This window comes from Salvia splendens, chromosome 2 (genome assembly GCF_004379255.2).
Source record: "Salvia splendens isolate huo1 chromosome 2, SspV2, whole genome shotgun sequence".
In the NCBI taxonomy this organism is placed as follows: Eukaryota; Viridiplantae; Streptophyta; class Magnoliopsida; order Lamiales; family Lamiaceae; genus Salvia; species Salvia splendens.
The window spans coordinates 31,638,111-31,655,102 of NC_056033.1; the positions used below are offsets into that span (position 1 = coordinate 31,638,111).

The 16,992-nt window shown below is 45.7% G+C and overlaps 1 protein-coding gene across 1 annotated transcript; it reads left to right on the forward strand.

Moving 5' to 3' along the window:
• Nucleotides 1-5,075: 5,075 nt before the first annotated feature.
• LOC121778345 lies at nucleotides 5,076-6,002 on the forward strand. The gene has a single exon (XM_042175676.1). The coding sequence runs from the start codon at nucleotides 5,076-5,078 to the stop codon at nucleotides 6,000-6,002; it is 927 nt and encodes a 308-aa protein (XP_042031610.1).
• Nucleotides 6,003-16,992: the final 10,990 nt, after the last annotated feature.

Consider the following 16,992-nt stretch of genomic DNA (forward strand, 5'->3'; position numbering starts at 1 on the left):
GTCAACTAATTTAATATGATCAGTTAAGTAGCATTTAAAAATTCAAATAACCTTAAATGGTCCATTTATTAGACATGCGTGGAGTAATATTTAATGGACCAAATGCACCATCACTTGTCAATAAATTGGTCTTACTAGTACTAGTACAAGCTATAAGTTTTTGACTATATAACTCAAAGTGTGCAGAAATCAAATTGACTTGGATGAGTGTACAATATCTGGCGCATTCGCTTGCTATACCTGAGAGCATCTCCGGTGGGCGGATGTCCCACTCGGACATCCACTAGGACATTCCGAAAACACCTCCCGCCACGTAACTAGGACTTCCCATCCCACTGCCACGTCACTAGGACATCCCTTCACATCGCCCTTCCCACTAGGACTTCCCGCAATAAAAAAAATCACAAATTCACAAATAAAACAATTTACGTTTACGGAAATAAAATTTCAACACGAATACGAACGGGAAAAATTAACAACTTCATTTAAAAAAAACATACATGATTTGAAAAAAAAATTACATAGTAATAAAACAAAAAAAGTACTAACATCAACGTCAACCCTTCCGCGTCCAAACCTCTTCGATAATATCGTTCTGAAGTCGAACATGGGCATCTGTTTGCCGCATGTCGGCAAATGCACGCATCCGCTCGACCTCTCCATGAGGTACCCCCATATTCACATTCGCGGTGGCCACGCCGTGACTTGGACCTGCACCCGTATCATCTTCATTGGTCCACAAAGTCAGTTCCGCACCTTCATTTTCGACAATCATGTTGTGCATTATGATACATGCGTACATGACATCGCCGATGTTGGGAATATACCACTGCCATGCAGGACCCTTGACTACCGCCAATCGACTCTGGAGCACACCAAATGCCCGCTCCACATCCTTGCGCCCTGCTTCCTGACTGCTCGCAAAGTATGACTTCTTTTGTCCGAGCGGATGCTTGATTGTCTTCACAAACACGGGCCAGTTTGGGTATATCCCATCCGCCAAATAGTATCCCATATTGTGCTGGTTGCCGTTGGCGACGAAACTGATGGCGGGACCAACGCCCGCGCACTGAGCATTGAACAGGGGCGACGATTGGAGAACGTTGATGTCGTTGTTCGACCCGGCGACTCCAAAATAAGCATGCCATATCCACAGCCGGTAGTCAGCTACAGCTTCTAGGATCATCGTGGGATGCTTGGCTTTGAAGCCAGTAGTGTACATCCCCTTCCAGGCGGCGGGGCAGTTCTTCCACTCCCAATGCATACAATCTATGCTGCCCAACATCCCAGGGAACCCGTGCACCGACCCATGCATATCTACCAGGCTCTGGCAGTCTTCGGGGCTCGGACTCAGAAGATACCGCTCACCGAATATCGCTCTCAAGCCCGCGCAAAAATTCTGCAGACACTCGACGGCTGTCGACTCGCCAATGTGGAGATACTCGTCGAACATGTCGGCCGCGCCTCCGTACACCAGTTGTCTGATTGCGACAGTGCAATTCTGCAAGGGCGTGAGTCCGGGTTTGCCAGCTGCATCCTCCCTGATCCTAAAATACAAGTATCTTCTATCTAAAGCACCCACGATGTGCAGAAACAACGGACGATGCATCCTAAAGCGTCGGCCGGAATAAGGCTTCCCCAAAACGCGGTTGCGGAGCGAAGTAGTCTGCATACAACCGAATATGTGCAGCAATGTGGTCACGGGGTACTGTAGTTCGACGATGGATCGGCCGAGGTACCGCAGCCTGCTGGCGCCGCTGCGCCCTCTGCTGTAGCAGCCTATCTATCGCACCTTCCACAGCGACCTCCAATTCATTCTCGCTATCACTGTCACTAGGCATTCTAGATATACTTGAAATTAGAGATGTAGAGAGAGAAACTTGTTAACACAAGTGGTGCGAATGAAATAAAATTCAACGAGCCGTATATATAGAGTTTAAAAAAAATTAAAAAAAAATTAAAAATCGGACGTCCGACCCGGACGTCCGTCCGCCCGTCGCGCGGACGTCCGAGGACACCCGACGTCCTCACGGGACGTCCGTATCCGACCACCCCTGTCACAATGGCGGACGTCCCGGTCGCCCGTCGCGCACGTCCGACCGGACGTCCGCCATTGGAGATGCTCTGACTACTCATCTAGTAAGCCCTTTATTCAATCTGTTCTATTGATTTAGAAGCTATATATATCTATGTCCAATTCAGTTGGGTATATAACTAAGGTTGGTGATGCATGTGGAAGTTTGGTTCTTTAATAGTAACTGATACATTTGGATCACGTTACTGTAAAAATTGTAAAATTGTTGTTATCAAAATCATTCTCTCTTACTAGAGCCAAATATTTTGGCAGTGAACGTACATGTGCCTATCATGATCCTATTTATTACTCCATGTATTATCTATCTTTTTAGTTATATTAATTAGTTGATGGATAGCAGTAGCATTGATCCTCTTTAATATTTTTCAAACAAATGATTTGACTGGAAAATAGAAAGATTAGTATGTAGGCATAACATTTGAATTATATAAAATATAATTAATTTGAAAATGGTGAGATCGAAATTCGTGGCCGATTGTAAGTATGCTGCCAAAATATGTAGAACGGTTGTTTTTTATACTTACACGACAGATACATTTCTTGTTAGGTTCCGTCCAAGGCACCAGAGCATCCCCTTCAAATATAATAATATGAGATACTCCCTCCGTCCCCCAAAATTCATTACTATTTGACCCGGCACGGGTTTTAATAAATGTATTAGAAAGTGGGTTGAAAAAGTTGGTGGCATGTGAGTCCTACTTTTATATATTAATTTTATAATAAAATGTGAGTGTGATAAACTCGTGGTTTAGCAAGTATTTTGGGTGTTTAACGTGAATATTTCAGTGTTTTGTAGCATATTACTTTAGTTTGCATCCATTTTCCCCTACTTTAGTATTTTGATGAGTTTGTCGAGTGTTTGGAGCTAAAACAGGTGAAAATGACTTGAAAACGAGCTTGAAGGAGGATTACAGAAGAAACGCCTGACCGAGCGTTCTTGCTTAAGAGAAACGCCCGTCCGGGCGTTTGTGCAAATGAGGGACCGAATCAAGAGAATTCGCCCGACCGGGCGATGTGAAGGAAGTATAATTCTCGACTGTTCGCCCGATCGGGCGTTTTGGAGACTTAAAATCGCTCGGCCGGGCGATGTGATTTGCGAGACTTAATTGCTATTATTTCCGCCCCGGGTATAAAAGGAGACCTAGGTTTCGATACCAGAGACAATAGACACGCCCCAGAAGCAGCTTTTGAGTATTGGAGAGTAGAGTTGAGAGACAAGGAGTCCCAATCCTCAACAAGGTTGAAGACGAAGACGATTTGCCCATTCAATCCACTCTTGGGAGTATCTTTATTAGTTTTCCTATGTTCAGTTCACTTTCTATGGATTTATCTTGTGAATTTGAGTTGATTATGAGTAGCTAATTCTTTTATAGAGTTTTGGTGAAGACTACAATGAACGCTTTTGATTAATTCAAAGACTTTTGATTACCTATGCTCTTGTGATTTCTTTGTTTCATTCTTGTGCTCTTTCAATTCAATTGCTTAGCTACCAATTGAGTTTGTTGACCTAGTTTTGAGTAATCGAGAGATACCTAATTAGGATTGATAAAAGAATGAACAACACCTAGATAATTTGCATTCGAGTGAAGGAATTCTAGAGTGAGGGCTTGAGCCTTTTGTTTTAAGGAGTTAATTGTGAAGTATTAGAAGGAGACTTCAATATTAATGGTTAATCAACGGGTTGGGTGCACTCGAGAGAGGGCTTAGCCTAGACTAGCGGCTTTCCTAGTAATCCTAGAGACTTCAATTTAGTAATCGAAGTTGTTGAATTGTTCACATTGTGTTCGTTGTAGTTGGATCCAAAGCTCTATTTCTTTCTCTTATTTGAAACCTATCATTTGTCGCGTGCTTTTAACTTGTTTATGTTTAATTGTTTTTCCAAGAATCAAACCAAACCTTTGAATCATCTAGATAGTAGTTAAAATCGGTCTGTGGTACTTGAGTTTATACAATTTGTCTCTGTGAGATACGATACTCTTGAGATCTACCTTTAGAGCCTATCGATCTTGAGATCGAAGCATCCAACAGAAGGAGAAACGCTTTGAGAAGGCTAAATCAAAGGATCCGAGTCTCTTTTCCGGTCCATAGACGATCACCTTCACCGGTTCAAGAATCACCGTCACCTACTCCGTCACCAGTTCACTCCCCTATTCAATTTGAGCCACATTCTCCTATTCTGATGGAGAACGTAGAGGGGAATGATGTTCCACCACCTCCTCCAACGAATGCTCAGCTTCAACAACAACTCGAAGACCTGCAAAGACGGTTAGATCAAAGGCAAAATGTGGTACCTGTCCAAAACATGTATGCCTATCATGGGGTGGCACACCCAACCATTGGCAACAATGTTAATGCCAACACATTTGAACTCAGGAGAGGACTACTTTAGATGATGGAAAACAATGCTTTTAGAGGCCGACCCACAGAGGATCCTAACAAGCACCTCACTAAATTCATCCAGATCTGCAATACGACGAAGATAAATGGAGTCACAGATGAGCAGATCAGATTAAGGGTGTTCACTTTTTCTCTGGAGGATGATGCCAAGGACTGGCTGGACAGTATGGAGCCTAACTCCATTCGCACGTGGGATGCCATGGTTGAGAAGTTCTTAGAAAAATACTACCCACCGAGTGAGGCATTGAAGAGGCAGTCAGAAATCATTTCATTTAAGATGACTCCCCAAGAGAGTATCCGAGGAGCTTGGGAAAGATTCAAGGGGCTGATGAAGAGGTGCCCCAATCATGGGCTGAATCCGACGCATCAAGTCCTAGCATTCTATAGGGGGTGTCTGCCTGAAGCAAAGCGTGAACTGAACCTGAGCGCAGGAGGATCATTGCTGAAGAAGGGAGAAGCAGAGGCCATGGAAGTGATTGAGAGAGTGACATCTAATGATGAAGGCTGGAACAACTAGAGGAGCAGAGTACACAGGGTAGCCTCCGCCGCAGAGAGCAGCCATATGGACAACATGTATAAACAGATGGAGCTCCTCCACAAGAAGATAGATCTCATGGGGATGGGACCTGCGGTGCAAGAGCAGCAAGGGGGTGCAGAGGATGTTAACTATATACACCAAGGGGGCAATAGCTACTATAACAACTCCCGCCCCAATCAAGGGGGTGGAGGTTACAACCAATTTGGGAACAAGGTGCATCCTAATCTATCGTATGGGAACCCCAACAATTCCCTGCAGCCACCACCGGGGTTCACAGTTTCTCAAGGGATGATCACTGAGTCGCAAAAGAAAAGTTTAGAGGACATACTGAGTGCATTCATGATACAGTCACACAAGAACATGGAGCATACCACTCGAAGGCTAGAGAAGGTTGAGAATGATGTCCACGGCATGACAGTACATATGAAGGGCCTAGAGACGCAGATGAGTCAGATTGCTCAAGCTGTGAGTAGACAGCATAAGCCAGGGCAGTTCCCAGGACAGCCAAATGTGAACCCCAAGGATTGCAAGGCAATCTACTTAAGGAGTGGGACAAACTATGAGAGTCCCATGCCCGAAGTGGAAGCTAAGGAAGTACCCGAAGAGAAAGAAGAAGAGGAGATTGAGGCGGAATCACCTCTTATACAATCTGAGGTTAAACCCGAGGCAATTGCTCCTCCCACGCCAAAAGAGCTTAAAATCCCTTTTCCTCAAGTGGTGCAAAAGAAGAAGTTGGACGAGAAGCTTGTTAAGTTCCTTGAGATCTTCAAGAGAGTGCACCTCAATATTCCTCTTATTGAGGCTCTCCAACAAATGCCCGGCTACCTCAAGTTTTTGAAAGAGATTATATCCAAGAAGAAGAGGTTGGTTGATTATGAAACCGTGAATTTGACCGAGAATTGTAGTGCAATCATCCAACAAAAGATGTCGGCAAAGATGAAAGATCCGGAAGCTTCAACATTTCTTATGTGATCGGGAATGATATGCAAACTACGGCCTTGTGTGACTTAGGGGCAAGTATAAATCTCATGCCTTTAAGCTTCTTCCGGAAGTTGAAGTTTGGTGTCTTGAAGCTAACTACCTTTACCCTCCAAATGGCGGATAAATCCGTCAAATTCCCAAATGGACTCCTTGAGAATGTATTGGTAAGGGTGAATGATTTTATCTTCCACGTGGACTTTGTTGTTTTGGACATGAAGGAGGATCCAAATGTCCCTCTCATCCTTGGAAGACCATTCCTAGCAACAGGGAAAGCTCTAATTGACGTCACTAAGGGAGAACTCACCCTTAGGCATGGAAACAAGACGACCACTCTCTCTTTGTTGGACAAGATGAAATGCCATGAAGTAGAAGAGTCCAAGAGAGTGGAAGAGGTGCCCTTGAAAGTTGAAGATTGCAAGATGATACAAGTGGCACATGTGAAGGCTAGGGATGATGGGGTTGAGAAACCTTTGGAGGAGATATTTATGCCCGAATGGCTGTTTGAAGACGAACATAGATTGGGGGGTAAAAAGAAGAAGGTGGCCAAATTGGAAAGTGGAAGATCTAACGGAGGTGTTGTTGGGGAAGATGTGAAGGCCACTTGGTGGAAGAAGCGGCTTTACAAGCTCTATTAGGCAATTAAAGCAAAGACGGGCCCCGATGACATTATCCGAGTGAGGTTGGACCATTGAGTAAAGCTTGAAGACCGTCGGGCAAACGACGTTAAACAATTGCGCTATAGGGGAGGCAACCCCTAGTAGGTTAATTTTGGTTTCTTAGTGTTTAATTTTGGTTTGTCGTTTTATGTTCGGTTAATGCACCTGATTACTTTTGAGCTGGGTTTTATAGTTGCTGGAACAAGAAAATAGGTTCGGTTGGGTGAAAAGCGGAGGAAACGAAAAAGCGGTCGGAGTACAGAAAGTTTGCCCGACCGAGCGATTTGGCGGACGCGCTATTTGAAGACGAAACTCTAGCCCCCTCCACCGCATTGAAGGTCCACGGGAGATCCACTCTCTTTCAAAGTTACCCTTGCTTTTCTTGGAATAAGTTTGGGGGGTGTCTAGTGGATCCCCTCTTACCTCTCTCTCTTGCGCTTGGTTTATGCATTTAGTGCTTGATTTGAGTGACCCCAACATGTACCTTATTTGTTTTGATGATTTGTGAAGCATTCCTAGTGTGTGTTTTGTTGGTGTGCGTTTTTCTTTTTGTCTTGTTTTCTTTTTGTATGCTCCCTTGGGTGGAATTGAATCGGGAGTTGGAGACATTTGGGGATGAATTGAGTAGGTTTGTTGGATGAGTTGCCTATGATGAGATTTGGTTTAAAATGTATGTGAAAACTTGTTGATATAGCTAAGTAACTTGTATTTCCTTCCTTGTGATTTGCCTAGAGTGAATTGCTCGTTGCTTTGTCTTTTGCCGAAAAATACCATGTGAGGATTGAGCCCATATCTTTTTTTTTTAAAATGTGTGATTTTTCATCAATTATGTTATATGCTTCTAGAACTTGCTCGCGGTCTCCTTGAGTCTACATAGTGATTATAGAAATAGGAGATGACGTTAGGCCATCCCTTCTGCCCTTATCTTAACCTTAATCCTAAGTGCAAATTATAATCCCTTGTTAGCCAATTTTGAGCCTAAAAGCCTTTTCTTTGGTAGCTATTAATTTGGGTTGGGTTCCCGTAGTGTCAAGTGAAAAAAAAAGAAAAAGGAGGATTTTGTAGCAAAAAGGAACGAGAGAATGACATGCAAAGCATGAGAAAAAAAAGGGGGATGAAAGAAAAAAAAGGGGGGAAGTGTGTTTGTTCTTGAAAATGAATAAGAGTTGTTAAAAAAAATATATATTGGGGAATTGGGAGTTGAGAAGAGTCTAGGCAAAACCTAGGACTAGCTAAGGATTGCAGTGCACAAGGGTGAAGTAATCGTAGTTTCATTTCGGGATTATAGTCACTTTGGCCAAATTTTCCTCACCTAACCAAAGAGCCCTACATTACAACCTTGGAAAAGACCTTTCGGATCCTAAATCTGTAGTCACAACATAGTAGAGGAGAGTCTAGACTCCGAGCAAGCTTATGGTAAGCTATACATTTTTGATTGATTTGAGCGGTTCATACTATACCTATACACTTTGAGAGTGAGGAAAAAAAATCACACTATATGCTTCCTGTGAGGGCAAATTGACAAAGTGGAATACGTGCTAGTAGCTTGAAGCAAAGTTCATTTGGTGTACTTGTGTGCGAAGTTATTGATACATGATGATTCTGTTTTCTTTTACTGAGGCAGTGATGACAATCCAACATGCTTACACGAGTTCACATTCTATGTTTTCTACTTCTTATTTGAGGACAAATAAGTGTTTAAGTTTGGGGGAGTTGATAAACTCGTGGTTTAGCAAGTATTTTGAGTGTTTAACGTGAATATTTCAGTGTTTTATAGCATATTACTTGAGTTTGCATCCATTATCCACTACTTTAGTATTTTGATGAGTTTGTCGAATGTTTGGAGCTAAAACAGGTGAAAATGACTTGAAAACGAGCTTGAAGGAGGATTACAGAAGAAACGCCCGACCGGGCGTTCTTGCTTAAGAGAAACGCCCGCCCGGGCGTTTGTGCAAAGGAGGGACCGAATCCAGAGAATTCGCCTGACCGGGCACTACCCCTCGGAAGAATCGCCCGACCGGGCGATGTGAAGGAAGTATAATTCTCGACTGTTCGCCCGACCGGGCGTTTTGGAGACTTAAAATCGCCCGGCCGGGCGATGTGATCGGCGAGACTTAATTGCTATTATTTCCGCCCCGGGTATAAAAGGAGACCTAGGTTTCGATACCAGAGACAATAGACACGCCCCAGAAGCATCTTTTGAGTATTGGAGAGTAGAGTTGAGAGACAAGGAGTCCCAATCCTCAACAAGGTTGAAGACGAAGACGACTTGCCCATTCAATCCACTCTTGGGAGTATCTTTATTAGTTTTCCTATGTTCAGTTCACTTTCTATGGATTTATCTTGTGAATTTAAGTTGATTATGAGTAGCTAATTCTTTTATAGAGTTTTGGTGAAGACTACAATGAATGCTTTTGATTAATTCAAGGACTTTTGATTACCTATGCTCTTGTGATTTCTTTGTTTCATTCTTGTGCTCTTTCAATTCAATTGCTTAGCTACCAATTGAGTTTGTTGACCTAGTTTTGAGTAATCGAGAGATACCTAATTAGGATTGATAAAAGAATGAACAACACCTAGATAATTTGCATTCGAGAGAAGGAATTCTAGAGTGAGGGCTTGAGCCTTTTGTTTCAAGGAGTTAATTGTGAAGTATTAGTAGGAGACTTCAATATTAATGGTTAATCAACGGGTTGGGTGCACTAGAGAGAGGGCTTAGCCTAGACTAGCGGCTTTCCTAGTAATCCTAGAGACTTCAATTTAGTAATCGAAGTTGTTGAATTGTTCACATTGTGTTCGTTGTAGTTGGATCCAAAGCTCTACTTCTTTCACTTATTTGAAACCTATCCTTTTTCGCGTGCTTTTAACTTGTTTATGTTTAATTGTTTTTCCAAGAATCAAACCAAACCTTTGAATCATTTAGATAGTAGTTAAAATCGGTCCGTGGTACTTGAGTTTATACAATTTGTCTCTGTGGGATACGATACTCTTGCTTGCTTTGTGCTACACTAGCCCCGTACACTTGCGGGATTTTCTTGTGTTAAAATAAGTCGAGTCAGAGTGTGAATGAGTTAGTGGAATGTAGGGTCTACTACCAAAAATGGTAAAAGTGAAAGGTGACAAATTTTTAGGGACGGACGAAAAAGGAAATAGGTGACAAATTTTCAGGGACGAAGGGAGTACAATTTTTCATAAATCCAACAAAATACGACAACTCGCTGATAGTAGGCTATTTGTTCAAATCACATTCATTTAACACTAAAATAGTAAAACCATGAACCACTATCAATGAGGATTCAAGCACTTGTTGGACACGGCCACTGGTTTAACTAGGAGTAGGGAGTGCAAGTGTGCAACTACACGACTTCTAAAATAGTGTGGACGTAGTTGGACACGGTTTAACCTGTGATGAAAATAAATGACTCTATTATCTCTTCACTTAATATATTTAATATTTCTTTCTACTTTATTATCTCTTTCCTGCTTTATTATCTCTTCACCTAATATATTTAATATCTTTTTCTTAGTCTAGGTGTTGAAAAGAAATGACTCTACTACTATGGAATGGAGTACAAGTAGGGTCATAATCCACATGAGTGGAAATATTTGGATTGTTAGGCCATCCACAATAGGAGTAGCCAAGCAATAGCTCAGCCATAGTCTAGCCACAAACTCCTCCTGCCACATCGTCAACACTAAAAATCATCCTCTCACATCATAAATAGTCCACCCATAGCCTAACCACATCATAAATAGCCCAGCCACATCAATAGCCACATCACTAATAACAATTATATAAAAATGAAATAATTAACAATCACACAATATACGGAATTTAATTTACGAGACATATACAGGAAACATTAATAATACTATTAAAATTTTAAAAAGTACAATAATTTTAAAAAAGTACAATAATTTAAAAAAATTACAATAATTAACAAAAAAGTACAATAATTCACTCCTCTGCTCGTCGTCGTCTCCTCCGTCGTTGTCGGCACCATCGCCTCCGCCTCTGTCGCCGCCATCACCTCCGCCTCCGTCGCCGCCGCATCTACTCCCGGCGGCTTCCCTCCGTGCTGCCTCCAAATCCTCCTGCATGCTCAGGAGCAATGTTTGAAGCAAACTCTTCTCCACGGGGTCCACCGCCGCCCGCCATTCGGCCATCGTCTTGACCATCTGAGCGCGCGTTTGTTGACGAGCGAAGAATTTGAGATCCGCTGTGGATTGTCCAAGGGGGGATGCCGACTGGACCTCCTGGGAACCCCCGGCGACCCCCCTCGCCTCCCGTTGAGCCCTCTTGTGCCCAACCGGGTGAGTTCGGCGAGCGAACGAACGAGGGGTCGGGATCTCCTGGGCCGTCTTGGGGAGGTCGTGGGAACCACCGCTGTTGCCGCTGAAATCACCGGTATAGTTCAGTCGTTGCTTCTTCGGCCAGCCAGCGTCGACACCTACTCGGAACTTCTCGGAGTCGTTCAGCACAAGATAGCAGTTCTAGTAGGTGAAGTCCTTATACACCCCCTTCAGGGGGAAGGCTTTCTCCGCTATCCTCCTGCAGTCTTCCTCCGTTTGGCCACTGCTCATCATGCGGAGGGCGTTGGTGTACAAGCCCGAAAATTGGGAGACCGCAGCCCTGATTCGGTCCCACCCTTTCCGGCAATCCTCCCCGGTGCATCGCCTCCCCTCTGGGCAAAATCTCTGGTAGGCTGCTGCTATCTTGCCCCACAAGTTGACGATCCTCTGGTTGTTCGAAATGAGAGGATCGTAGCAAACACTCACCCACGCCTTGGACAGCGCGACGTTCTGCGCGTCCGTCCACCTCCTCCGTACCGAGCTGTCGTCCTCACCCGACTGCGAGGACTCGCCGACCCTCTTCCCCTTGCTTTTCTTCTTTGGGGTGCTACGACCCCGCCCTGCGCCCCCCGTTTGAACGGGAGCATCCGGAACACCGAGAAGATCTAACCCCAAGTCATCGGAGGAGAAAGTGTCAAATTGGGGCACCGGCTGTGCCTCCGTTGGGGTCGATGTGTGCGACGAACCAGTCAAAAAATCAAAACTAGGGCGATAGACGTCCCCCGGCGTCCCCTGTGTCACCGAGGATCCCCCCGTCGTCCACTGCGTCGCCGGTACCCACCCCCCCCGGGGTCCCCTGTGTCGCCTGGGATCCCTCCGTCGTCCACTGCGTCGCCGGTACCCCCCGGCGTCCCTTGCGTCGCCTGTACCCCCTGGGCATCATCTGCATCCCGGGTGCCCACCCCGACATCACCGGAAACCCCCCGGCGGACTCCCCCCGGCTGGCATCCCGGGCATCATCTGCTGCCACGGGTACATGTTGTAATATGGTGGCATCTGACTCCATCCACTTCCCACGGGGACCGGGGGAGTTTGAGCTTGAGACCCGCTACTCCCTGAAGTAGGCTCTTTGTTGAGATCCATTTACCGTTTTTGATCTTGTACAGAAATTTAGATAGAGAGAGTACTCGTTAAAACAAGTTGTGCGAATGAAAATGACGTGCAAGACGCGTATATATAGTATTTCGAGAAAAAAAAATCACGCTAGGCGATCCGGACGCTGCAATAGCGCCGAGCGGATCGCCCAGCGCACCGCCTAGCGCCACGGAACCGCCGAGCGCTAGGCGGTTTTTAATTCCGGAAATGGCTGGGTGGTTGCAATAGATCGCCTAGCGCACCGCCTAGCGCCGGCGCTCGGCTAAGCGGTGCGCTAGGCGCTATTGTGGATGGCCTTACTCAACTTGAGTTTTGGGTTTTTTTGGTAATACCGCCACTCTTCAACCTGAGTTTAGATTTTGAAATAACGCCCTTGAGCTCGACAATTTAGGTGTGGGAACTAATAATCCTAGACATAAAGTAAGAGGATAACTAGTAAAACTGAACTAGTGTAGGCAATCAATGTGCTAGACATACACTTGGAGTCTTGGATCAAGACTTCACTTCCAAAGGTTTGAGCTACTTCCTAACTAAGACTTAGAGACTTGACTAAGCTCTCGAAGTACTAAAGCTAAAGGTTGATTAATTAAAAGCTTATAACGATAAGGGACATGTCTAAAAAGTAGAAGTAAAACAAGAGATAAATCAGATCCTAGTTACCAAAACTAGATAAGAAAAGCATGGGTACAAAAGATTCTAAAAGACAAATGTTATGAATTTTAGGGTATAAAATATTACTAGTATATATAATTACAAACAAACAATAAATAATCTGAAAATGCTCCTAAGTTGCAAGAGAACAGTTTCAAAAGTAGTAATTATGGATCGAATCCACCGGGAGGTGGTTTGGGTGAAAAACTACAAAAAAAAAGGAAGAAGAATAAAGTCACCTATTAAGAGACACAGATTATTGATATAGAATTGATACAGCTAGAAATTGAATCATCTTTTTTTTATCTATCGTTGTATTTGCATCTATATGAGCATCCACAATAGGGACGGATGTCCCGGCGGACATCCCAAAATATCTCCTGCCATGTCATAAGGACCTCCCACAGCACTGTCACGTCATAAGGACATCCCACTCCACAATATCGGACATCCCCAAGGACATCCCGACAGACATCCCAATAATTAAAATTCACAAATTTACAAATATGCAATTTTACGGAATTAAAATTTCGACATGAATACGGGGAAAATGCAACCATTTTATTTTTTTAAAAAAGCATACATAATTAAAAATAAATACATAGTTCAAAAAAAATACAAAGTTAAAAAAAACATCTGAACGCTTCAACACACGCGGCCCCCGACTCACTCCTCGTCGCCCCCTTGGCCAGACCCGCCGTCACTCTCGGGTAGGGGTGGTTGACCCAACTCGCGCCTCATACTGTCGATGACACCCTTCAACATCTCCTTGTATAAGGGGTCAGTCGTTGTATGCCACTTTTCTATGGTCGCTAGCAAAACTTCATTCTGCTGTATACGGGCGAGGTGGGTGCTTTCGGCACTGTCCTCGGTAGGAGCTGCCGATTGGACCTCGGGGGACCCGCTGGCGCTTCCTCTAGCCGCCAGCATAGCGGTCTTTTGTCCAACCGGGCGGCGGCTTCAGGGAGGTCGTGGGAACTGGCACTGCTGCTGTACTCGCCGGAGGAGTTGAGCTTCGTCCGCTTCGGCCAGCCAGCTTCAACACTCGCACGAAACTTGGCAGAATCCTGCAGCACAAGATAGACATCCCAGTATTTGAAGACGCCGAACTTCTTCTTCTTGTCGATGAACTGCTGCATGGACAAACTCTTCACGTCCTCCATGGACATGCCGCTGGTTGCCGTACGGACGTTGTTTTCGTAGATGCCGGTCCATTGGCTGAGCTGTCTCCTCAGCCGCTCCCACTGTTTCCGGCATTGCTCTCCATGGTGAGACTTCGAACCTGGCGGATTGAATTTGATGTAGTTCTAGCTAATGCGCCACCACATCCTGTCGATAGTCTGGTTGCCCCCGATGTAGGGATCCTCGACTATACTCGTCCAGGCCTTTCCCAGCGCGACGCACTCCGCCTCGCTCCAGATGGTCCTCTTTCCCTCAGCCGGCCTCCTCCACTCCCTTGTCTCTCACCCCACCCTCGTCGATGAGGACACGCGAGGACTAACCAGTGCCCTTGCCCTTGCCCCGTCCCTCTGTCGCCGGTGGTATCTCCGTTGGAGACTCCCGCTCTGCTACCCCCCTTGCATCATACCGGGCATCACCATCCCCGACATTTGGGGCACCATTCCACCCGCCTAAGGGTACATATTATAGTACCCGAACATCATCCCCGGCTTTTGGGGCATCATCCCCGCCATTCCACGCATCATCATGGGTATCCCTGCAGTTCCGTAGGCGTTTCCCCCACCTCCAACGGGGAACGTTTGCGTTTGTGACTCGCTCGTGGCGGGAGAATCACTGTCGTGCTCCATTTATCTTCAAAAGAAATGAAAGTAGAGAGATAAAAACTCGTCAATACAAGTGGTGCGAATGAAATGAAGTACAACGAGCCGTATATATATAGTTTTAAAAAAATCGAAAATTCGGACATCCGCCCCGACGTCCGTCGTGGCGTCGGAGCGGAAGTCCGCGGAAACCGACGGACGACCTCTCGTCCGCCGGGGACATCCGGGACGGACGTCGTGCATGCCGGTCGGACGTCCGCCCCGACGTTGCTATTGCGGATGCTCTAAAAGGGGCCGGGGTGCTTTTTACCCAGATAATACAGAGAACTATAAAACAATTACAATGTTTTACGTTCCTAATCTCCTATCTTTCGATTACCATATTTAAGATGATATCAGAGCAAGCAACCACGGTGGGAACTCAGAAACGAGCTCCAAAATTGAGATAATATTTTATATGTTGGGTATTAAATATCCAACTGCATATTATAAGGATTTGTTTGATAGTTATGTTTTGGTAAGATAATGATATTTATCATAGTTTTGTCTATTGTTTGATATGCAAACTAAATTATTTCATGACTATCCCATGCCACTCGACCACATCACTTGGGTTACTCGTGTTACTTTTTAGCTATCTCATTTTTCATATTTTGATCATTTGATGTGTTGAATAAACTCACCAAATAGGTTAGTTAATCTATAGAAAATTTAATATTGAAATTTACCAAAGATATTTTTTTTACAATTATTAGAGCATCCGCAATGGGCGGACGATGGCATGCCCGATGGCGCGCATCGTCCGCACCCATTGCGGGTGGGCGCCATAGGGCGCGGACGATAGTCGCGCCCTATACTTCAGTCGCGGAGGAAAGCGCGGACGATGGCCATCGTCCGCGCCATTGCGGCTGTCGCGGACGATGGCCATCGTCCGCGCCATCGTCCGCCCCATTGTGGAGGTCGCGGACGATCGACCGCGGACGATGGCACGCGGTTTCGTTTTTTTATAAATACCGTTCATTTGTAACATTTCATTTCACGCGATTTCATTTTCGAAACTTACATTTACATAATTACTACGAAATGGATTCAAGCCCCAATAGTCCTACGTTTAGCGCAGGGGCGCATTGGCCGGGTACAGAACCCGGCGATTATCGTTCGTTCGACACCAACACCCATTACGATCCCGATTTTAGTACGGAATCGTATGGGTTGTCTGACATGGAGCCGTCTCCGCACCGCCCAACCGCAGCAGCCGATCCCGACCCCGCCGCGACCGCTTCCGCCCCAGCCAGAAAGAAGCGGAACCGGCAGCGGGCGCAGAAGTTGCCGCCTCCCGGTGATTGCGATGAGTACGCCCCCGGCCGTACGAACTACAACTACGACGAAACTCTCACTTTGGCCCGGTGTTGGGTAGATATATCGGAAGATCCGATATTCGCGAACAACCAGCGACAAATCGCGTACTGGGAACGCATCGCGGACCTCTACAATTCGGTCAAGCCGCCGACCGCGTACAAGCGCAAGAGTGAGCAACTCCGCAAGCACTGGGATCAAGTCAAGAAGCAAGTGAACTTGTACGCGGCGGAGTTCGAGAAGTTCACGCGGTCACAGGTGAGCGGCGAGAGCGCTAGCGACGTGCGCACTAAAGCGATATTGTCGTACCGGTCGATGTTCGGCGATTTCAAGCACGAGGCCATCTGTGCGCTCTTGAGGGAGAAGCAGAAGTTCCAAGGTGGAATTCTGCACACTGGTGCGCCGAAGAGGACGAAGGTCACCGAAGTTGGTGACTACACGAGCAGCGGCAGCGGCAGTCACCCGGTTGACCTCAACTGGACGTACGTGGATGAAGGGAGTTCCGGCACACCAGTGTCCTTCCGGCGTCCTCCCGGCGTTAAGGCTGCGAAGGCCAAGGGGAAGGCGACCGCGACCTCATCGTCGACCGCTGCAACCCAAGCTCCGGTCCCGGTAGAGCTCCCGACCCAGACGACCACCGCGTTTGAGTCGTTAGCAACAACGTCGATGGCAAGGACGATGTTGCAGACGCACAGGGCACTCAAGAAGCGTACCGATCCCGACGAAGCCGAATATCTCCGGGCGTTACTCGATGAGCTGCGTCAGAAGTTGGGAATTGGTCAGACTTAGTTTTTTTTTTATTAGTTCAATGATGTAACTTTTTTTTATTAAAACTTCGCCGTTTGTTATTTAGACCGTTTTTTATTTACTCGTTACTTGTTATTTGAAAACTGTTAAATTAATTAAACAAAATAATAAAATGATGATGTGGCGCGCCATAGGGCGCACCACTGCTAATGGGGAGGTAGGAGGATAGAACTGCTGACGTGGCGCGCCATAGGGCGCCTTAGGGCGCCCCATTGCTAATGCTCTTAGTAATATACAATTAAAAAGACACACCGACCGGAAAAACATAGAGTAACGGCTAAG